Genomic DNA, 24,573 nt, shown 5'->3' on the forward strand with positions numbered 1-24,573 from the left:
GAAGGAGCCACTTAAGGAAATCTAATTGGATCTGTAGGCACCAACCCTTTGAAGTCTTAAGCAATCCTATCATTCATAAAACAAGGAAATCATATCTCCCTTTTTGTAGCCCTGAACACATCACTGACATTTCATATCTGACAAAAGCACCACTGCCTGTTCATCGTCCCCTTTTTGCGTCATTTCCTATTGGCAGGGCTTGTAATGAGCTGTTTTTGTGGAAGTGGGGTGTCACTGTGTGTCACAGGCTCATCAGAGGATGCCAAGGATCATAAGCGTGTGCATGATTGAGCAATGCCCAGAGGGAGGAAATCATCTGGACAAGGTGCCCAGTGTCAGATGTCAGTAACAGTGCAAATCCCTCCATCCCAGTAGAGAGCAGTGCAGATCAGGCTTAAAACAGTATAGATTTTATAAAAAATGTATATCATTATGTATCCCACTATATCCTTCTACTCGTAGTTTCACCTAGATCCAAAAATCCATTTTTTAAGTACGTCTCTGAATTTTTTTTCTAAAACATTTCATCTGGGTTTGGAATTTGCACTGCTAGATTTTGTGCTCCATTTCCGTGTCACCATAGCTGTGGTTCCTGTTGACATGTTTTCTTTTCCTCTTGTTCTTGGATCTGGTTCCGAAAGCGTAATGATGACTCCTGATTTGACCCATGAGCAGTACTTCCCTCTTCCTTTTCCCTTACTCTCTGGCAATCCCAGAGTGCACACACCCCAGTGACGAGAGTCACCTCTATGTAAACCTGCCTTTTGGCTCACAGGCACACAAACTGTGCAACACTTGTCATCCCAGCACTCATCCACCAGCACTCTCAGCAGCCATGACTTCAATCCAACTTTGCATCATGTCCTTGATTTTGACAACTCAGCTCTTTCTCATCTCATTCGTCATTTCTGACCAAAAGATTGACTCCAGGCAATTAAGAGGTAAGGAATCCAAACTTTTTTGATATTTGTATACAAAGCATATTTATATTCATGGATTTTCTCTTGAACATTTCTACAATCTGTACATAGAAAATGTTGCAACACTTCTACCAAGCTTGGAAACTTGCTGTTGCATTTCCACAGATTTGAATATTACATCTAAATAACAGGTTTAAAGGAATGTTTGAAATGTCTACTGCTTCAACAAATCTGACAACTATTTTCATATGCTATTCGTAGCTTTCCCAGCAGCCAAACATAGCATTGCTGGAGTATCCCAGGTTACCTACATAAATCACCTCAAGGGGCCTGAATATGCCTTCAATGCTTCTGAGGCGAGGGAGCTTTGCTCGTCCCTGGGAGTGCACATGGCCTCCAAAGCACAAGTACAGAAAGCAATGAGACTGGGCTTGGAAACATGCAGGTAAGGTGCACCATAATGCCTCAGCCATCACAGTGTATGCTGTTGGAGGGAGTAAACAGTTTGGGTAAACATGCCAACTGTTGAGTTAAATCATGTCATATCATGTCAACTTAGTATGTTAGGTTATTTTACAATAGGTAATGTCATGTTATGTCATGTTATGTTGTGCTATGTTACATTATGTTACATTACCTTATGTCATGTTATGTTATGTCATTGTCATGCCACTTTATGTTATGTTACATATCTTACATTATGTCATGTCATGTTATGTTATGTTATGTCATATCATGTTAGGTTACATTATGTTAGGCCATGTTGTGTCATTGTCATGTCATTTTATGTCATTGTCATGTCATTTTATGTTATGTCATGTTATATTATCTTATGTTATGTCATGTTATTACATGTTATGTCATTATCATGTCATGTTATGTCATTATCATGTCATGTTATGTCATGTCATGTCATATCATGTTTTGTCATATCATGTCATGTCATGTTATGTCATGTCATATCATGTTATGCCATGCCATGTCATGTCATGTCATGTCATGTTATGTAATATCATGTCATGTTATGTCATGTCATGTCATGTTATGTCATATCTTTTCATGTCATGTCATGTCATGTCATGTCATGTTATGTTATGTCATGTCATATCATGTTATGCCATGCCATGTCATGTCATGTCATGTTATGTAATATCATGCCATGTCATGTCATGTCATGTTATGTAATATCATGTCATGTTATGTCATGTCATGTTATGTCATATCTTTTCATGTCATGTCATGTCATGTCATGTCATGTCATGTCATGTTATTTCATGTCATGTCATGTCATGTCAAGTCATGTCATGTCATGTTATGTCATGTTATGTCATGTCATGTCATGTCATGTTATGTCATATCTTTTCATGTCATGTCATGTCATATCATGTCATGTCATGTCATGTCATGTTATTTCATGTCATGTCATGTCATGTCATGTCATGTTATTTCATGTCATGTCATGTCATGTTATTTCATGTCATGTCATATCATGTTAAGTCATGTCATGTCATGTCATGCCATGTCATGTCATGTCATCTCATGTCATTTCACGTCATGTTATGTTATGTTATGTCATGTTCAGGTTTGGATGGACTGATGAACATGTTGCAGTCATTCCCCGCATCAAAGCAAGTGCAGCATGTGGTCAAAACAAGACTGGTCTGTTGGAGTGGCGAACATCGGTCACAAAAAAATTTGACGTGTTCTGCTATAATGAATCAGGTATGCTTTTTTATAAGTACAGTGGTCCCTCATTAATCGCAGGAGTGCTCTGAGACAGGCATTAACATTTTCTTACTTTTCTCTCGTGTTTAAACACTCTCAAAGTTTAAACCTTCGCAGAAAAATAAGTCCAGTAAAAAAAAAAAAAAAAAAAAGCATGCAAAATTGCACTAAAAAAATCCGCGAAACTGCGAGGCCGCGAAAGGTGAACCGCGTTATCGCAAGGGACAACTGTACATTCCTCCTAATGACACACTTTTTACAGTCATTACAAGGGAAGGCCTCTAAATTTAGCAAATAAAACAAAGCACAAGCCTGCAATAAACAAGACAGAGACTGTCTTGACTTTCTTTTCTTTAATCATATGAAGTAAAATAAATAGTAAAGATATAATAAGTTTCAAAATGACTTGATTTCTAAATTATGCAAATTTATGTTTTTTGTTTTTTTTTTAATTTGCTCCAAAAACATAAGGGAAAATGTTGAATTAAAGATGTCTACAGCCAACTGACATTTACAGTGTTGCTAACAATGCATAGAACGTATACCATCACTATCAGAAAACTATTCCGCACAATATCAACAGCACCTTTTCATGTTTTTCAGCGCTGTTCACAATACAGCTATGCATCCATTGACTCAGAGTGGTCAACCTCTGTTGTCTCAAATCTAGTGATTATGTACCTAAAGACATGAGAATAATCCGTTTAAATGGTTCAATTCAGAGATGGTGTCCTTGAGCTTTTTGTGCCAATACCAACTGTGCATTTAATTTATGAAATTTAACTTGACCTTCAGATTTTACTTCACCTCTTCACCTAAAGTCACTGGTTGTTTTTCACACATTTTCCTAAGAGGATATTGTTTGTTCATGTTATATTGTATGAGTTGAAGAACCTCTTGTGCAGTCTGTCTGTTTATGTAAAATTTGACCCCCTGTCACAGTGACATTCAAAATGATATGTTAGCACACAAAAGTATCATTGTTAAATGTATTTTTGAGAAATACACTTGACATACTGTACAATGTATATATACTGTAACTCTAGTACAATCTCACATAACCTTCATTTATATACATGAATCACAGATGCGGTAACACAATTGAAGGATACCATGGCTGATAGCCCTCTGACCGGCAGGGATGACCTGGAGCATGCCCTTTTTCTTCCTAAGGCAACAACTGCCACCTCTGACCTCCAGTCCACCACTCATTCCACATCCTTCCCTCTCAGTATGTCCTCCTCTACCTTTCTCCACTCACACCCAGACAGCATAGAGGCAGCGCCACCCCAGATGAGGAGCAGTGCACATGGATCGATTCCAGGTATGGGATATTTGTATGCAGCGTATAAGTCTAGTCTTTGGGACATCATGATGTGATTTGTTTTGTACGACTAATGTTCTTTCCTGCTCGTGTTTGTTTCAGTGCTGGCAAAGACTTTGCTTATCGCCTCAGCCTGTGCCCTTCTGCTGATTGCAGTGGCCATCGTTGTTTATGTGAAATTGTGAGTGATATGTCCACATGAACATACATTATACTGAGCTCTAAAAAAAAAGTGAGGTGACTTTAGAGATTCTTAGTCGGTGTTTTTTATAGAGCCAGCATGGATCCAGTTGCACTTCATATAGTATCTCATTGTATTTCCTGTAGAACCTGAACAATTTTTCAGGTTTGATATTTCACAAATGCTTAATTGCTGTAACAGTTCAAAGCTGGTTGTGTATATCTATGCCATAATTCATGTGCTTTGATAACAAAATGCTGCATTAAAAATTAAGAATACCAGTGGTGAAAAGTAGGCTGATGAATTGGCCACCTGCTATTGGCTAATCTTTGATGCCAGGCTAATTGAGCACATTGCTTTTTCATCAGTATATTTTAGGTTTTATACAGATTTGGCTTTGGGGTTTTGTTGCTTCTTAAAGTAATGCAGTCTATGAGTCTGCCATTGGAATTAAATTACTGATAACTGGTTATTGATTGCCAAGGTATAGGCCTTGAATTCAAGGTTTAAGCTTGAATTCATACTGTTTAGTGATACTAATTATTTGAATGATTTCAATAAAAAGGAATCAAAAGTCATTTAGTTATAAGTGGGTACTACACAGCCCCATTCAAAGTTGTATTATATATTGCTTTTAAAGAAGCTATAGATAGATAGATAGATAGATAGATAGATAGATAGATAGATAGATAGACAGACAGATAGATAGATAGATTCAGATATGTCTGTTTTGTTTAATATTTATTAGTTTACATTATAATGTTGTTTTTTCTCCTATAAAAAGGAGTAGGAGCTGGGATGTGAAGCAGCAGGAGGAGCACATTGAGACAGAGGAGTGGACGATATGTGTGAAGGGCTCCAAGAAAGAGGCTCAGGAAGAGGACAAGACAGACGAGGACAACAACAATGCAAGATAAATGATATATTTTGAGGAGACACCAAACTGACAAAAATGGACAATGAAGTGTAATGAGAAAATGAAGTGTCCTTTGATGTGTGTTATTGTGATGTAAAAAAAAAAAAAAAAAAAAAAAAAAAAAAAGGACAACAAAAAATTTATTTTTGTATATATACCTTGCTGAAATTAGTCTCAGTTATTTGATATTGTGAAATACTGAGCTTAAAGGGCATGTAGTTTCAAAGGGGAGGGTGCACCACTTTGTTATGATATGGTAAAAGATTATGAGTGCCACTTAATTCTCAAAGAATTGAACTAATACATGCTACATGAGTTTAGCACAGCTTTTTTACCCCATTACAACCCAAATTCTACACATTTTTTATGGTCATGTGAAATCAAAACATTGGGATTCAAGACACATTTAAAAGTTTCTGCATCAATGGCATCAATTATCAGATCGAGTTCAGATTATGAACCTGAGGGGTTTTATCTTTCCTCAGATGCAGCCTTTACATCTGTAAGCAAAGTGATGTGCCTCCCTATGCCTCCCTCCTATGAAACTGCATGGTCTGTCTTTAACTGTCAAATGCCAGCAGTTTCGCCACTAGATGGCACTGTTTGCATTACAATAACACTGTACAATAACAAGGCTGTTTTTAGATCCCCTTATGCTGCTTTATATGATAAATATAATTGATTGTGAATGGCACTTTGTAAGATCAAACAATAAAGTTCTATCAACAAGTAATTTCCATAACTTTATAAAGCACATCATATCATTACAAAGGTAAGCATTTTCCAAATGTTATATATCATATGGTACTTCCCTGAACACTCAGTGAAACCTTCAAAACAAGTCCATGTAGGGGAGAGACAGAAGAAATGTTCAAGACATTATTCACCTATGCTAAAGTATCTGCCTCTCCCTGCAGTAAACACTGTGGCAATCTCCACTCAGCAGCTCTGACCACCCATTAGTGCACATGTTTGGTATATACAGTAAATGAAAAACCTCAAGCCATAAGCCCTCTAACAGAATTGAGTGTAAGGTATGATTGTTTATAAAGAGTAAACATGCTGTGGCAAGTATATGCACATATTTTGCACACATTCATATTTACCTCCAGCTAGCACAGACCAAGTTGTAGGTGTTTACACAGCCATGGCTGTTTATCTGTTCAAACTCATTTGGTACTCATACAACATTAGATGTTATCTCTTTAATTGTAGCCACTGAGATTTTTTATACATTAATGTATACGTAACCTACTGAGAGGTCGGCATGCTTGGATTCTGTCTGATGTGTGGTCCATTTTGCTCATGCTGGCAGTTTACTGCTTCAGACTTCACTGCATCCACTAAGAAGCTAAGTTCATTGCACAGTGTCTCATGTCTGTAGGCCATGCGGATCTGGGCTACGTTGGTCCGCCTGATATCATTCCCCTCAGGTCCATCTTTCAGGTAGTTCACTCCTAAGAAGTGCTTCTTATCCTGTAATTCAACAGAAAAATAAATCACCCTGAGTTTGCACATTCTGATTTTTTACAGACAGGGGACACCGCTTCAGTGCTGATGAAATGCGACAGATTTATAGATTTGCCAGAGGCTGATGGAATGGCGGAGAAAAAGGAAAAAAGTTGGGAAGGAATATATCACTCTACCTGGTGAGACAGGCCACTTTGCAGAACACTGTTCCTGGCTATTTCGCAGACATCGCAGGTGCTGAGCTTCCACAGCTGAGCTGCAATGGCATACTCCTCCATTAATGCTTCCTAGAGTCATGACACACAACCCATGGATCAGAATCATTCACACTGCAGAACCAAACCAAAGCAAACCACAGCGCAGCAGTATTTTCAGTATAGACAGAGATTCTAATAGTGTACAATGCATCCTTCAAACACTTGTTTTCCTGTATTTCACTGATTCTTGGGAATTTGGATAAAACAGGTTTTAATTTTGAAAAAAAAAAAAGTGTGTTAAATTTCAAAATCTGAAGGTATATCATTATAGGCCAAGGGCTTGGCTTTTCAGCAATGTACCGGTGCAACCTCCTCATTTTGTATTTTTTTCATAAAATAGGTTTTTCCAGGTATTAGGCTACTTTGTTTTTGTCCACACCGTCACCGTAATGTTTTTTTTTTTTTTTTTTAATTTGAAAAACATATTTTTGTATTAAAGAGACTATTACTTTAATAACTCAACAGCACCAAAGAAACATATTGTAAGCATATTCATTTAAAACCAATATAACTGCCTCTGACGGTGGTGACACTAATCTGACGGTGGTGACAGTCGCCTCATTAAAACATACATTTCCAAAATTTATAGCAACTCAAGTCAATGGCTTCTTGCTTAACAACTTTATTTAACTATTTGGTACAAAAAATAACAATCCTGAGCACTGTTATAAGCATTTTTCAGACTTCAGTCATCACCGTCAGACAGAAAACCTGACAGTGGTGACGTCTGGCGGTGGTGACAAAAACCTACTCTTTCACATGATAAGCATGAGTTGTTCACATTAGCCAGCTTGTTTTCGCCCTGTTGCTACCTGCATCAGACCTCTTCTTAAAAAGTATACATTTATTCCATAATCTAATTTAATATTTTTTTTACAGAAGTGACGGTGTTGACAATTTATGGTTGTGACAGTAGCAGTGTCCAAAAATATGAAGAGATTTAAGAGAAAATAGAAAACTTCCAGGAGCCTGAGCGGTCTTGAAGCATGCAGTAGAGCTGAAGGTTTGAAAAGGGATCCTCAGGAATGTAATTGACCTTGTAGTTTTTTTATTATTATTTTTTAAATAAATATCTGACGGTGGTGACGAATATCTGGGACACATTTTGAGCAACCACAAAATAATAGTAAATATTGTTCAAAACCCATCGTTTGTAGTTTTTAATACATATTATGATGTACTCTTTCATGTGGTAAAGATATTATTCAGTGAAATTATTACTTTTTGTTGTTTTAATCAAGTTGAAATGATTATCTCCTTTCCGAGGACAACTGGTTTTGTAGGGCATGGGCCAACATATAATCATTAAATTAATACAAATTAAAAATAAACCTATAAAAGAACCTTACAAATGTGCAAAGGACCCCCTAGTTATACCCTTGATTCTTTTTATTGATTAAAATGTTGTAAATTTCCAGCAGAAATAGCATTTTTCTTAGTGGGACATGATTTATCCAAATTCTCAAGAATCAGTGATTTATGTTAGTTTACCTTGGTGTAGTGGAACTGCATGGGGTCATCTGTCGACAGGGAGACACGCAGGCCCTTGTGCAGGAATTCTCGGAGAGGGTTTTTGGAGTATTCTAGGAACAGGCTATTGTTGCTGAGTGGAGACATCGCAATTGGCACTTGGGCCAGGTAGTAGAGGTACTGCAGCACAGGGCTCTGAAGCACAAAGGGTACAAATATACAGCAATGGTATACAGAAAAAACACTCACACAAGCAAATATACACACCCATATTCTCACAGACACTACACACACATACAGCACACACACCTGGACAGGACCTCTGCTACTGTTTGATTTTTTAGCTTTGTCCTCCTCTCAGAATCATGACCCTGTCTCCTTACATAACCCCCTTTTTGGCTGTTTATCTTCTCAGTCTATTTATATTTTAGGACTGTTGTGGTGAGATGTGCTTACCCTGCAGCTCCCACTGGCTGCAGTACAATTTAAAAGTATCATAAAGGGGCATCTAAAACTCCACCGGGATAACATTAGGCTGTTGGCTCCCATTTGATGAGAATTTGTCCTAGGATGACCCTTTTGGGAAGTTTTTGATGTTGTTAATTAAGCATGGAATCGTAAAACTTGCGAAACTATACATTGAAGGATAATAAGCATGAGAGTGCTTGGCCTATTAATAAAATAACCATTCACATACCCTCTGTGAGTGAGATATTTTCTAGTCAGTGTTCCTCACTTTATGGGTGCAAACCAATAAAACCAATAGAAGTCTTGGCTTGTGTCCACTCTGGTATTCCAAACTTAAATGTCCAGCATGGTTGCTCACTGTACAGAGGCAGATCATTATAGGAAGGGATGGGATTACCAGCAGCGGTTAAGGTTTATTTGAGGTCAGCTTCTCCTGGCGATCACCCGTGTGGAAGAAGAAAAGTGGCCTGACATTCAATAAAATTGATATGGTTGTTAATCAATACCACTGACTCTGATGACTTTGTCAGGTGCTGAGATTTCTGGATTTCAACGCTCACTGGCCCAGACTCTGTTTTGGAACAAAAACCCCCTACTGATCGGAAATTTAAGGCACTCCCGATGTCCTCCTTCCCACCTACTCACATTCTAAACTGCTGGGGTGATGGAGCACAGTGCCATGAGCAAACAACCGGCAAAGCATTTGAGCTGTAAGGGCTAAACAACCCCAGACCATATAAGCAAAAGACAAAGCAGTAGGATCATTAGGGTGTTTTATAATGTGATCTATTCCCAGGTCTGAAATCTGTAGACATTTATGTTTCATCTACTCTCTATTTAGCTAGCTTACTCATCTCTATTTTGGTAATGTGACCATTGTTTGAATTACTGCGCATGCTATCATAATTCAAGGGCCAGGAGGGGTGCCAGAGACTTTTGCAGGGAGAGGTCAGTGGTGATTATCAAATCCAAAACTGCTAAGTCGATACTTTTGTCCTTGTGGAGAACGTTGCTCCCAAATTTTCTCGGAAAGAACAGATGGCCATAAAGAGCACAAGAACAGAACACAACCTTAAAATTTGAGACAGGCGGTGTGCTCGACGTTACATGATCAGTTAAGACACACAACTGCCCATTCCCTCATCTGTTTCCACCAGCCCTATCCTGTAGACTACTAAATAATACTCGGACTGTTCTATAGACTATGGTGCTTTTTGAACATGATGTGTCTTCAGACTTCCCATTCATGCTCTTTGGTCAACATCTGATGTATCGTAGGTCAGAGAGGAACCTTCAGGGATTTTTATCCACCCTCTGCTCCTGGAGTTCTTTTGTTACGGACGACAATTCATCAGACAGATTATAGAGGGCACAAAAACACCCAAGAATGTATGCTGACCCCTGCCTATGTTGTAATTTCTACCGATTGCTGATGGAGGTTGAAAAAGTCTGAGATGGTTTAATACCTCCTGAACTTACACAGGAAAGCTTGATGAAAAATTTAGTCAAGAGAAGTGTTTTTCACATTTGTGGCATCCAGTTTCAGTCAATTACATCATTACCTCATCATTCTGATTTCGGTAGAGGCAGGGAAATACAGAGACGATGGAGAGAACACCGTGATATAAGTAGATCTTGAGCATGTTTTAGATGCATTCACAGACTTTGGCTCCAATGAGTCTTTTCAAAGTTCTTCAATTGTTTGGTGGCCATTTCAACCTACAGTAACAGATGATTCCACCCTGATATGCTGATTTCATATTGTGCAGTAGTGGTATTTGTGATCATGAAATCTGGAGACAGCATCAGAATTCCAAACTTTTCAAATCTATTCAAAATTATTGTGATAGTAAGTTGGAGGTCTCTCTCAGTGAAGACATGCAGATTGGGATCTAGTACCTTCTTTAAATTGAGTCCATGTGAGATGTTGTCAGCTGTGAGGAAGGCAGAGACCAGGTGGGTGATGGATCCTGCTTCTCCGCAGTGGGGACGGAACTGGAAGGTGCTCAGGCCATGTTCTCTAGAGGACACAAAGACATTTTGGCACTTTAGAGTTAGAAAACACTGTGTTTTCCATACTGCACGCCAATGTCCTAAACAGTACATATTCTGCATCCACTCGTTCCAGTGCTTCATTAAAACTATATTACACTTACACACATACAAATCTAGATGCCTTGTGTATCATTTTATGCCCATTTCCATGTAATTCAGCATGAGGTATTTGTTATATATGCTATTATAACTATATATTAATATCTTTAGAAAGCTTTGGATCGTGGAATTTAAAAGAATTTCTGTGGCTTTCGGCAAAAACTGGCAATAAAACACATAGAAATGATGGACTTGCTGTTGGGAGTGGCAGAGTTGAGCAGTTTGATGAAGTGAACAGTTTACAGTGGATGGCATATTAGCACTTACTTCCTGAGATTGTTGAGGACCATGATGTTTGCATACATATGGAAGAGGTAGTAGCTGTAAGGAGGGTTGTCATCTGTGGTCCACTGCTCTGGCTTTGGGCTCTTGTAGGAGAACATGTGATGGCTATGTTTGGACTCATCATCCACGCTGTCGAAGCCAGTCACCTGCAGAAGAAAATAACTGCATTAATACAATTAAGATGTTGGTGTTAATGTCACTCATTCAAAAAATTATATTACTTACATATTTGAGGAACACGTGGAGTTCTTTGTGCTTCTGTGGATTAACCGTGGCCTCGAACAGAGGCAGGAATATGTTCTCCAGCATCTTGGCAAAATTCGGTACCAACTTCTTAGACTTGAAAATATCACTGAAACATGAAAAAACATCTGTTCTTAATGCCCAAGAAATCTCAGAACTTTCAATTTCAACAAAGTGACACCTTTAGCTGTTCTTTAGACCAGTGGTTTTCCAAGTTTACTTTCACTGTAATTTAATTCACTAGAAATTGTTCCAATTCAGAAAATGTATGAGGAACATTCATTGTGAACACAAACATAAATGTCCCTTGGTATAAGGGTCCTTATATCAAGTTTGAACACCCCTGCTTTAGACTGTAGCACTTACTATATTCTTGGTACTTGAATGATCCACCTCATGTTTGGCGAGTGGACTTTGTGCTGGATAAACCACTTGGCTAGGCTGTCCCATTCATCTGGGGAGCGTCCGTAGATGGACAGGCGTGGCTCTGCATGCTGGTACTTACTCTCCTCCAGATCATGTGCCACTTCCTGTTAAAAGTAAGATAGAGAGGGAGCTTAAGATAACCCATCTCTCACTCTACCTTGACACTGCAATTTCCACTATTTAGATGGCAGGTACTATTTTTCTTGCTTCAGCTTCAAGTTAAGATGTAATGAATGTGATGACAAACAATGCTCTCATACCTTAATAATACGAGCAAAATACTCTCCATTGATGAGGTTATCTGTTTTCAGGTAGATTTCTCTGAGTTCACTGGCTCCCACTGGATTGTACTTTGAATTGAACTTGTCAAAGCGGTGGAAGGTTTGTCTCCCCTGTGAAGTTCACACAGAGACAGTGCACCGTAATGAAACTAGTTCAGTGAGACATGAATTATGGATTGGATGCTCCTCAAAACATGACAGCTTTCACAGTTTGTCATTTCTTTCATTGCACTTCTATTTTATGTTACAGAATGTTTGTATTTCTCTATGGTATATTGTGTGCAACTGAAAACTGTGCACAATTTTTTGACACATCTGCTTTGCTCGACCACTGAGAAATGTTCTAAGTATCCGCAGTGTGTCAGAAGAAAATTAGCACTTCATTAGCACTTGCTCTGTGAACAGCATTATGGGAAATTAAACTGATTGGCCCAAAGGGTTTGCTGGCTGCTGTATGTTAAATGGGGGATATTTTTGAACTCACTGTAAGCTTGATCTGGCTCAGGATTTCAGGGGCTGCTTTTTGGAAACCAAATCATTAATATAAACATTTAATCAATCCAGATATCAGGTTCAGCCATAAACTACACTGGCTTTCCTTTGTACTTTGAATTAAAATGCTCCTCATCTAAGAACCTGCTGCTAATTATTCTAGTTATTATATGAGCAAGGAAGTATATTCTTTTTTTTATTGAATAACTATGTAAATGCAATAAGCAGGCAAACAACATTGTAGATTATGACACAATGACAATTAACAGATAGGAGGTGAACAGGATTTTAACATAATGAGCAGAACATTAAATGAAATATCCTCACTTAGTTAGGGAGATTATGTATTAGTAATGGCAACAATTAAAGGGGATAATGAAATAAAAGGGAGGATAAATAGAATAAGGGTAATAAAAATAAAAAGTTATAATATACATTGATGTTAATAGCAAGGGGAAGAGAGAAGTAACAGGGGTAGGAGAGACAAAAAGAGAAAATGAATAAGTTATGAGGGTGATGGTGTGTGGATGGGAATGGAGTATCTATAGATAGCTGAATGGTTTGTATTGCTATTTCAGCATATGACGCTTTTGATTATCTACCTGTGCATTAGCTTTATATCCACACAAATGCCTCACCTCAAAACACCTCAGACAATGCAGTCATGTATTTTGGCTTCAAACTGTTGAATGTTTGCCAGTGGGACAAATCCTGGAGTGTTAATGGACTTTGTTCTTTTGGGGAGGCTCAGGTCAGAGGTGTCATTTTCAGTTCACAGTCAGTGATTAATGCCTATAAATACACTTGTACTTGAACTTTCAGACTGAATGATGTCAAATGAGCTGCACAGTGTAATTCAACACGGCATTATACTGTATCGTCCAAGACACACTTTATCCCCTGTGGCCTATCACCTCTTTAAAAAAACAAGGAAATAGAACAGATTTTTTTTTTTTTTTAATAGATTGTATTTCTGGTATTATCATGTAATGGAAGTAAAATGAGAGAGTGGCAGAGTGCTTCACAGAGACACCGTGAACAAGCACATACATCAGAGGAGTGTACTTTTCTCTTACAGCGTGTACATCCAGAGAGTCCACGGTAAGGTCATAGGGATCCATATTAAGGCTGTCGAACACCTGCTTGAGAGTCATCCTTTGCCCAGCCTTTTCCAGCACCACACAGTCTGCCTCAGTCTTGTAGGTCTCCTGGATGAAGGTCAGCAGATGCTTCTGAGACATGCAGGCAGCAGCATGGATATGCGTGTCCACCTGCAAGAAGGAAAAGAGGTTCATTGTGCCAGTCAAATCAACAGTGTGTCCAGGCTGTTCACCTGATAGAGAGCATAGCACGTGTACTGTATAAAGGCTAAGTTCTTAAAAAATTCAACAGTTCAAAGTACACCTTTTCCCTTTTTAAATTGTAATTTATCTTGAGGAAGAAGCAACATCACATCGTTGAATTCTAGTTTTTTCAAAGGACTGGGTTTGACTGAACACCTGTTCAATGAGGTTACTATCATAATGGTGTGTCCATTAAAACACATGAGCAATGAATGCTTGAATGAAGTGCTTCTGTGATTAAAAAACAAACATCCACATCACAGATAATCCTCCAGATCCTCAACCTACAGGAATATATGAGGCCACCTCCAGGGGGCAACATAGAGCCTAAAACTAGACTAAACAGTGAAAAATGAACACCAGTCAATAATACCAATGGGTCAATGAGATTTTTTTTTCCTGTGCATTGATGAAAATTCCCAGATGCTGGTTAAGACATTATACATTGTAATTATGTATTCATTATAAATATTGAGCCATGTACCAATGACAGATTCCAAATTGGAATCAAATGTAGTTATCATTTTATGACATTTAGATTCATTGTTCTCCATATATTCTACTCTCTTTGGCAAGTGCACAGCCAAAAAACTGTACTGCACTCTTTTGTTTCTGTCTCACAGCAGTCAATGGCTGTGGTTTGGCTTTCTCTCTCTCTATAGACTTCGAGCCACATCGTCACTGGCTGTTCTATTAATGGATAGAAAATATATGATAAAAGGATAATAAGTTGGGCATTGCTCTTAACTTACCACAGCACAAAAATATATATTCAGATGCTCTACAGGCAACACTTTCACATTCATGAAATAAATCATCAATGCAAATTATATTATCAATACGAATCAGCAACAGTCTATAACTCTGGACATTAAATGCACAAACTGGACCCATAATGTAGTATTTGTATTTTTGTGCCAACTGTGTTTAGAGATCATATGTAGAGATACTTGCCTTTCTAACATTGTAAAAATCTCTGTGAGGCACACTTTTCAGTTCCTTCAGCTCAGCCATCTCATTGAGCATCTCATGGAGGTAGAACTTTGAACCCAAAAAGTTTAGTCGTCTGTGACAATAGGTCTTCCTACAAAAAAAAGTGCAAAATAAAGCTTCCAAATGTAACTGGCATCAACTAGTTTTAAAGGGTATATTAGAGACGTGCGTATGCTGAGGCGACTTACGTGGGTCCATCTGCAATCATGGCCAACACATGGCTGAGGTCTATGGCAAAGGTCTCCAAGTCCGGGTAGGGAAGGTTGTGCGGTCGGTTTTCTCTTAGAGCCTCTGCATTGTCATATACATAGATGATTCCATCCTTCATCCTCAGTTCATAGTTTAGGTTCAATGGGATGTCCTCCATGCTGTAGGGATCCTCTCCCTCCCTTGGGCATGGACATATCTCTGAGGGTCAGAGCAGATTGTAAAATAAACCAGATCTGAGAAACACCACAGTGATAGTGTCGGCGTCACAGAATGTACATTAAATACCTGGTAGAATCTCATCTTCCTCCTTCCATCTGACGGTCTCAGCACTGCGGAGGAACTGTGCTGTGGTTCTGCAGAATCTGTGGTAAGCTAATTTTGAATATTTCTCGCGAATAAAGAGAGCCTTAAGAAGACTTTTAGCAGCCTGCTCATAGTCTTCCACTGTGATCTGAGTGGGGAATGACACAGAACAAACAGTAAGTATATGTCAATATGTTGTACATGTACGGACATGGAGTATGGACAATTATAGAAGTAACAATTTGTAAATGAACATACAGCTGTGAAAGCATTATTGTCTCTGTTGTATTTGAAAATGTGCAGTCCACACATATGGCCCTGAAACCATTGTAGTCCTCTGGGCAGCTCTGACTGTGGCCCACATCCATTAATCCTCCTCTTACTAGTACTTACTCCAGCACAGTAATCTCCACTGATAGTGACCCTCTGATACTCAGGGCAGATCTCTGGCACAGAAGAGCAGGTCGAGCTGGGGGACAGGAACGGGGTTGCCGCCACTGGCCGCGTCCAATCTGCATTCACTGGAATCTGCAGGGACATTGACTGGGACCGGATCATCTTTAAACTCTTCTTTCTGGAAAAGCGGCAGCACCATAGTTGGTATTTGATATAACATGCTTTCTATTATCAACATTACAAAACCCATCATAAGGATGAGTTTTCTATTTGTCTTATGATCATTTGTAGACATTTATTTAACTTGACAGTTAATGCTGTGGGGGTCTACCTCTTGGCACTCTCTTCTGACTGTTCCTCTGCCAGCTCCTTGAGTAGCTCGTGCTCCTTGGCTTGCTGGAGGCCGATTGGACAGTCCTCAGGCACCGTGAACATCGATAGAGCATCTTTGTTGTCCTCTTCCTTCAGCGCCGACGCAAATACCTTCTCTGCCAGCAGTCGCATCTCCTCATCCGCCTCACTTAGGGTGACCTTCGGGAACTGACGAGGCATGTCTGCAAAAAAAAGTAAAAAAGAAAATTGTTGTCTTGACTTTAACAAGTAATCTGCTTTATTTTTGATCACATGAAGAGTTTTCCTGCTATGACCACTTTGTGCTGTTTTTTAACACTGTCACCTGGAGTTTGTCATATTGTGGGTATTGGGGGTGTTGTCCTGTTTGTTGTGAGCTTATGGGCATGTAAAGCCCTTTGAGACTGTAAACAGTGATACTGGGCTTTAAATAAACTTGAACTTCAGCTTCAACATAGGTGCTTTAGATTTTTTCACATTAAATTGCTGCAGTCAGGTCTTCCAGACAGACTTCAAATTATCATTGCAAAGCACACAATGTAAATTGTAACTCTGTTTTGAAAGGCACTACATTATTTTTATTATTATTATTATTATTATTATTATTATTAATATTATCAACAAATTATTATAATCTGTAGTGTTCAGATTTCCATCACACTTCAGTGGGCAGCACTTTGTTTTAATCTTGTACCAAAAGCATCTGTAAATCACTTGTGTCAGATCATTAAATTGCATTTTCCTGATTCGTGACAAAACGGTAGATTCGCAATTGCAACTGCTATTTTTATATGCCTCCAGGCATATCCCTGTCATGGTACTTGAAGTTACTTACTCCCATGATGGAAGTAGCTGTACTTTTGTTTTTTTCATTCTTATCAGCTGAAAGTAACACTTACTGGGGCCATGTATATCCTGTCACCCTAACCCTGATTCCCAGCAGAAGCACTGTGATGGACTCACCAAACAGGATGGTTAAGTTTATGCATAATGTTAGAGATGGTTAAGTTTGGGTAAGGGTTTAGTGTAGTAAAGGTTAGGGCTAGAATCTAGGAGAGACTTTCAGGTCTTGCCACGAACCATAACAGGAAAACTGATATCAATGCTGATGGAAAAAATTGGTTGAATCCTGATATTTTAAAATTGGTTGTATCCTGATATTTTAATATTTATTTAAAACTGAAAAGGACCTTTATTTTGAAACTCTTATCAGCCTGAAGAACAAAAACGCTCTTTGAATTTGACTTTGAAAATCCACAGTGCCTTGAACTAAATCCTTTGGGCTTTCTTTATTTTCCCCCTTAGTCATTTTTATTTCTCTCCTTGACGTAAAATCACTGTACATCCCGCTGTTTGTATGTTTATAGCTTCATTTTTAACAAATAAACAAATAAATACATAAATAAATAAATGAATGAATAAATAAATATTGTTTCTCTCTCTCTCTCTCTCTCTCTCTCTCTCTCTCTCTCTCTCTCTCTCTCTCTCTCTCTCTCTCTCTGTGTGTGTGTGTGTGTGTGTGTGTGTTAAAAGGTACTCCAGTTCATGTGTATGACAGTAGCTCACCAGGCCCCCAGACACACTCTACTGTAGCTATGCTAAATAGGGAGCACACTGTAGGAAGTGCCTCTATCTCTGCAAGTGGATAACATGAGTGAACTACTTCGACATCCTATATGATATGGAACACAATTGTCTCTATAGCAACAACAGAGAGACCCTGGGGCATGGTGTCAAGTGGATGTGATAGAGTGATGCCAACTTTCCATTCGGCCAAGGTCCTTCACGGAAGCCTATCATTCCGGCCACACAACACCGCCGTAACAACTGCTGTGTGCATCAAACTCCACCCAACCCCACTGCTGGAGAGCATTAAAGCAGCACAGGAGCACTATGAAAAGTGATATAGCCTCTCCATAAAACTGTATGGATCTAGGAAGGGTGCACAGTATGAATTATTAACAATCACCCCTGTAACCAGAAATAAATTCTCTGAAATAAATACTCTTTTGTTTCACTTTCTCACAAAAACTGATGGGCACACACACATTCATGCAGCAATTTATCACCAAAGAGCTGATCCTAGTCGTCGATCAGTTCAGGACGATTAATTACTGAGTAATTTGTTTTCATTATTATTACATCGGGAGCGAGGCATGATTATCTCATGCATTGTTGGAAAAAGTAAGTTTTCACTGATGCTTTTCACTACAGGTGTGCCTCTGCTTGGATAACCTTTTCACTGTCAACTCCACATGTTTTTTTGTCTTACTAAGACTGGACCTGACACCCACTGCTACCCAGTCCTTTGCTATGTATATCTGTATCCATGGCTGTATGCTGTACAAGCTGTCCATTGGTGATGTGATATTTCTGTGCCCATTTCATGTGCCCTACTGCACTTACTGTATCTTTGTTGTTGTAAATGTGTTTGTAAATCAGGCTGGGAACTGATGTGTAGGCAAAACTCCGCCAGCTAGAGTATAATCAGAGGTAATGTTACAAAGACTGACTACACTGCAGTTATAATAATAAGGGACCAAGACTGGCATGCTGGTTCGGAGTTAAGGTTTGGTTCCAGAGATCCTACTAATATAACAGGAAGCAGTTTTTATTGTTTCATGAATGAAGAAAAGTCTAAATTTCATTCAGGAATCACTTTGTGTTTTAATGTCCGAATGATTTAAATGATCATTTTAATTTAAGATAATAGTTTACCATCTTAGAATTAATGTTAGGAAGTTAAAATGGCAATAAACATCATAATTCACTCTCTAATAGGCTATCTATTTTATATTGCTGTGAAAACATCAATCAATGTCTCCTTCAAATAAGTTATGATTTTTTATGAATTCAAATTTTACAAGATTACATTTGAACATCATGATAGCGTAAGGTCACAATACTTCACCCAATACTCATTTTTAATAAGCAGAACTTGAACGCATCATAACTCATGACTCTTAACTCAATGCAGCCTAACAATAACGAGGAGCGTTATCACCTTCAGTGTGGATAAAGTCGTGACTTGGTGTGACACCCGTCTCTGTTCCAGCTCGGAGCCCATTATGGATCCTCGTGTGAGGAGTTGATGCCACATAAAGACTTGATTGATAGACTCTGTGTTTGCCAACAACACATTGAACTCAGAAGACATATTTAAGCCTGACAACAAGATTAATGGCAAGTTCACACGCTGTTTTACAATCAGGGCACCACCAGGGATTTTGGACCCCATGAAAAGATGGATCATCAGGCCCCACCGCCCCAGGCGACGCCAAGAACCCAATCAAATCATTCAAAGCCTTAAATAACACTACCTTTGCGGGCTTGCAACTCTCTAGTAGTGCAATACTTGCATGTGGAAATTAAGTTGTGGAAATCAACCAGTTATTTTAGGCTACTTTTGCTTCCCTAACATTAGTTACATAATATCCTTTAATAGCTTTAATCAGTGCAGGGAAACTTTTAGCAAGTTATTCATACTGAATCAGTTGTCCCTGCCCCTGCCTGGGTCCAGGTCCAACAGATACAGCTTCAGGCTCAGCAGCCCTGTCTCCCCTTCCTCATAGCCCTATTAATGAACCAGCCCTCCTCCCAGCTGAAGAAGGAGGTGAGCAGCACTATGCTGAATGAAATGTCAGTCAGCATAACTGCACAGGGTCCACAGGAATTAATAGCTGGATTGCCATGAAATTTGTTGCACAATCAAGACCCCAAGTGGAAGAAACCTATTTATTTGGTGACCACTTGACCTTTCCTCTGCTGCCACCATCAAGGCCTTCTCATTTACGTTTCAATTTTCTTTTCCATTTTCCATTTCCACTTTTACAGCTGCTTATGTTCCAGTTGGTATATATACCTCTATCTACAGATGATAATTTTAATTTATTTTAACTGACAAGGTTAATGTATATTTAACCCTCCTATTATGTTTGGGGTCAATTTGACCCCAGCCAATGTTTAACGTCTCTAAATAAATGATTAACATCATTTTTTTTGCTTCATATTTAATGAATGTTCCTAATGTAATGGGCACTACTGGGTAAAGATGAAATTCACATGATGATATGTTTTCAATGTCCTGTACACACTTTAGGGAGTTATGTTTTATTTAAAGGGCTATTTAGGTCGTCAACAAAGAAACATAAAGTACTTGACACATAAACTTTGGTAACAATTTTGGTTATAATAATTTTGTGGAAGTTTAAACTGCAGGGGTCAAATTGACCACAAACATAAAAGATGTTCAAAAATGTGAACATAACAGGAGGGTTAAGTTATAGTTACTTCAAGTTATTGATTAATGTTAAAGAGAATTTTCCATTTGCCATTAAAATTATGTTTACACTGTAAAAGATTACTTTTAGCACATTTCTCATAGAGGGTCTCACATTAAATGGTGAACTTCACTCCATACAGAATATGGCGTGCATTTGCACAGTGTTACATTTGCACAGGTATTTACTGTCAGTAAATATCATATAAGTACTGGACTACAAGAAAGTTGCCTGCAAGCCTGCAAAGACAGAGTTATTTGTTATGTGACAAAACTGGCCATTTCAAAAAGTGGTGCGAACACGTCCCCGGCCTTACCAGTGTAAATGACACTAAGACCATACAGATGTGAGCCTCAGAAGACAGCAGATGACTGTATGAAAGGCTGTGAGCGTGTTATGGATGCTTAGCATGATTGTATTTAACTGAATTTGCGCAAATATTCTATGTCCAGATTATCTAATGTGCTGGAAGATGTAAAGCAGGCGGCGGGACATTTTAGTTTAACTCTGAATGTGGTATGAAGTGAGGCAATGGAAACAAACAGCTACATTCCAAAGGCCTGTTCCTCTCTGAACACACAATAATCACTCCCATATACAGTAAACACACTAAAAACGTCCTCTAAAATTGCTCCTTTTCCCCTTAATAGTGCTTTCTCATGGAGTACTATGACAGGAAGATTACTATGTAGCAAAACCCATCTTATCTCATAGATGGGGAGCTGCTCAGTTTTGGGGTATGTTCTCAATCTTCTCACAACACACTGAGGCCGAATGCCGTCTGATAGTGTTTTTCCATACACATGTCCTGGACTGGCTCTACTTAGTTTGACGCATCAGCCCGTTTCCATTACAACAGAGCTACCCACGTGAAGATGTGCCTTTAACTAAGGTTGAAGCTCCACTGGACGCTTGTGAGCATCTTGTCTCGTTTTTACTCCCTTCTCTACCAGCGCCCCACACAAGTATTTGATTTTAAAAAACAATCAATGGCACCAACTCAGAAAGGCTGCTTCACATGAACAATATTATAGTAACTAAGAGATTCACTATTTTTTTTTTTTTTTTTTAACATGGATAGACTACCGTATCAACTACATTACATAGTTTCACAAGGGGCGAGACTAAATTGACATTCTGGGCCTGCATACTTGACCTATTCTGCCCCTGATCGGCTAGGAATTGTTGCTGTCTTTGTTGGTTAGGTTGGGGTTGGGGTTGGGTTAAGGTTAGGGTTAGCCAATCACAGAGGCAGAGTACGGGCGTGTCTTCCCAGTTAGCGTATTGGGCATTCAGGCCCAATATGTCAATTTAGTCTCCCTTTCACGAGTATCATTGTGGAATTTCCTGGTTGTAAGCAGCGTGCCTTGGCATAAGTCGCCGCACTTAAACTGGAAATGGAAATGCAAAACAGCACAGCACTGTGTTTTCCATTAAATGGTATCAGCGAGTTACTTTTCTGGATTTCATTTCCCATTGCAGATAGTATTCCCTCACGGCAAAGCCCTGCCGGTTGCTTGTGGACATGTTGAGTAGTTTTTCCTCCTTTCTCTACCAGTTCCCAACACTATATTTTCAAGAAAAAAACTGAAATGGTGCTTCACACGAATAATTAAAGTATAACTAAGAGACTTGCTGAAAAATAGATTTTCGACATGGATGGATTATTAACTATGATACAACTTTCACAAGTTTCACTTGTATTTCCTGGTTGTAGTTCAGAGCTGCTCAGTTCCTCTGTGACCAATCAGTGGCCTGCAGTGTTTTCACATCACCTTTTCGTATCTTCTTAGCTCGTTTTGAACGTCAACAGAGGTCATTCCAACAGTAGTAACCTGCACTAGATACTATTCCTAACTTTTGCCCAATGGAAAATTAAAAAGAACAGGTAGCATCCAACACAAACATATACAAGATGCAAAATGATGGTATGAATCAGGTAATCGAATATTTCTTCACTGATAGCTGTAGTACATATTTATCAAGTGATTTCTGGGTTTACAAATATTGAAATTGCCTTACAGAATGAGAAAATGTAAGTGAAGCATATCCTGCTTCATACACTTCTCAAACCTCATCACCTCAAGTTTAGCCAAGCTTAAATGGGTTTCATGTCTCTTTTCCTTGAATTTGTTGATTGGCATCAAACTGACCTGTCGGTGAGCCCATGAAACATTTTGGAGAAATGTGTAAAAAATGTTCTAGGTTGTATCACCTTTCGCAAACTTATCCAACTTTCACACCATTATGTTATAAAATTATTGTGTTACAGAAATAGCTAACACTTCAGCTTGATTATATGAATTCCAAGTTAATATGGCATCTTTTTACTTTTTGTTCAATGCCATATTCAACATGCCTGTCATTGCATTATTTTAAAAATGAGTCAGTGAATTTGAATCATTTTTCTCATAACTGGTCAGACAAACAGCTGAAATTTTCAGTCATGAATGAGGTTCTTAGTCACAACAACCCAGTCCCTATCATACTGTCCCCTTACCTGTCCCTACACAGGGGCCTCTGTTTATCATGTCCATGACACATGCTGTCTCATCTTGCTGCCTAGTGTAACTCACACACACTGGACTCCTTTCTGCTAACCATGTCAACTACAACTGATGGGCTGTGACCCCAGGATTTTAGCTACATTGATTGAATTGATTTAACCAGGCTACCCCCACAGCCACTGTGGACACATTGTCCTGTTACATTTTTCTGCCCTTCTCATCACCTGTCCTCTTACCTTCCGCGGCGCTCACAGCCATGTCTGTGGGTGTTGCACGTCTTCTCAAGCAATCTCAGGGGGAGTCTCTTCCGCTGGGATCAGTGAGGCACAGTACAGGTTTGCTGGCTAGAGACTCTCTCTCTCTCTCTCTCTCTCTCTCTCTCTGCATGGATCTGGGTCAGACTCAGTGAATCTTTGAGCCTATAGTGGTGCACAGCCACCGTTTTGTTTTCCTGACTGTCCGTCTATCTCTATTTTAAGGAGCCAGTGGCATCATGTTGACAGAGCCACTAATCCTGGGAATATGTCAAAACTGGCTGTCAACAAAGAGAGGGCCCTGAGGGTAACTACAACCTGCTGCCTGCTCTTCTCACTGGTCAGCTGGAGAGAGAGAGAGGGAGAGGGAGAGAGAGAGAGAGGGAGAGAGAGAGAGAGAGAGAGAGAGAGAGAGAGAGAGAGAGAGAGACTCCTCACCTCTGGAGCAGAGAGGAATCACAAGCTGGTAGTCAATGCAGATGTCTCTCATAAACTATGCAGCTGTGATAGTCTATAAATCATTATAGATTCCCTGCTACTTCCCCGACTGCCACTACAGTATTCAAACAGATAATCCGGGCTCTGACCTTGGTTTGCTGTGCATAGCATTACTGTACATATGCATAATCCCATTGTTGTGCCCTGCAGCATGTCACTCTACACACAGATAATTATCCTAAGAAGGTATCAGGCTAACTTACACTCTCATATTGCCTCCCAGATTCAGTAGTGATACAAGCCATCCATTACCTCCAAATCAGATGCATATCCACACACTCTATTTATTATGCATGGATAACTTTGTCGCAGCTCCTTGTTCCTAACTAACCAGATTAATCCTCTGTTTCATTGGTGGGAATCTCTTTGCTGCATTTGCTGTAAATGTAGAGTAAATACAAGGTGAAATATTCCATTCCTCTCATGCTATTGTTGAACCTCCCAAGTGCCAATCTGGAGACTGACACAGCTGCTGCAGCCTTGGTTGCCTCACACCTCTAAACAAATGTGCTCACGCCTACTTTCTCACAGTACAGGCTACCTGTCCTACAGCCCCGACGCCCACATATATGCATAGACAGCTTTGTATTTGCCCCATGTCTGAGGCTGTCTGCAGTTCAGGGTGATCAATCAAACACTAAAGGACTGAAATGGTCTTTCAGTCTACATTGACGGCTGTCCTCTTTGTGCACCCGGCTAAAGTGGATGCTGAAATGTTGCTGCTGAAATGTCATTTTGCAAAGTTGGTGTCTTTCTCTTATTGATCAAAGGCATCTGGTTGAGGAAATACCAGATCAAATGGTCGAGAAATATCCGCAGTAGCAGT

The 24,573-nt window shown here is 39.2% G+C and overlaps 2 protein-coding genes across 3 annotated transcripts; one reads left to right on the forward strand and one right to left on the reverse strand.

Moving 5' to 3' along the window:
- The first annotated feature begins 604 nt into the window (after positions 1-604).
- On the forward strand, positions 605-5,433 carry lyve1a (lymphatic vessel endothelial hyaluronic receptor 1a). The gene is made up of 6 exons (XM_030080343.1): positions 605-941; positions 1,182-1,365; positions 2,503-2,642; positions 3,733-3,969; positions 4,072-4,150; positions 4,935-5,433. The coding sequence occupies exons 1-6, from the start codon at positions 668-670 to the stop codon at positions 5,065-5,067; spliced, it is 1,047 nt and encodes a 348-aa protein (XP_029936203.1). The 5' UTR covers positions 605-667; the 3' UTR covers positions 5,068-5,433.
- ampd3a (adenosine monophosphate deaminase 3a) lies at positions 5,394-23,861 on the reverse strand. Of its 2 annotated transcripts, none has more exons than XM_030080320.1 (15): positions 23,688-23,861; positions 16,189-16,411; positions 15,855-16,035; positions 15,444-15,609; positions 15,137-15,356; positions 14,910-15,039; positions 13,689-13,883; positions 12,100-12,231; positions 11,780-11,943; positions 11,396-11,522; positions 11,153-11,316; positions 10,631-10,751; positions 8,285-8,458; positions 6,713-6,823; positions 5,394-6,542 (listed from the first exon to the last, which is right to left on the reverse strand). In XM_030080320.1, exons 1-15 carry the CDS (start codon positions 23,737-23,739, stop codon positions 6,318-6,320), a joined length of 2,385 nt encoding a protein of 794 aa, XP_029936180.1. In that variant the 5' UTR covers positions 23,740-23,861; the 3' UTR covers positions 5,394-6,317. The 2 variants fall into 2 exon arrangements, with proteins under 2 accessions (XP_029936180.1, XP_029936189.1); XM_030080329.1 differs by having other exon boundaries at positions 23,232-23,861.
- Positions 23,862-24,573: the final 712 nt, after the last annotated feature.

This window comes from Myripristis murdjan, chromosome 3 (assembly GCF_902150065.1).
Source record: "Myripristis murdjan chromosome 3, fMyrMur1.1, whole genome shotgun sequence".
Classification (NCBI taxonomy): Eukaryota; Metazoa; Chordata; class Actinopteri; order Holocentriformes; family Holocentridae; genus Myripristis; species Myripristis murdjan.

Bases quoted from the DNA above. Each gene is read 5' to 3' on its own strand.
- lyve1a (XM_030080343.1), top strand. From the start codon at position 668: ATGAGCAGTACTTCCCTCTTCCTTTTCCCTTACTCTCTGGCAATCCCA. The intron at 1,366-2,502 runs GTAAGGTGCACC...TGTCATGTTCAG, and splicing joins CTGGGCTTGGAAACATGCAG to GTTTGGATGGACTGATGAAC. The intron at 4,151-4,934 runs GTGAGTGATATG...TCCTATAAAAAG, and splicing joins ATCGTTGTTTATGTGAAATT to GAGTAGGAGCTGGGATGTGA.
- ampd3a (XM_030080320.1), bottom strand. From the start codon at position 23,739: ATGAGAGACATCTGCATTGACTACCAGCTTGTGATTCCTCTCTGCTCC. The intron at 11,944-12,099 runs GTATGAGAGCAT...TACTTTTAACAG, and splicing joins ATTTTGCTCGTATTATTAAG to GAAGTGGCACATGATCTGGA. The intron at 10,752-11,152 runs GTAAGTGCTAAT...TGTGTCCTCTAG, and splicing joins GTCCTCAACAATCTCAGGAA to AGAACATGGCCTGAGCACCT.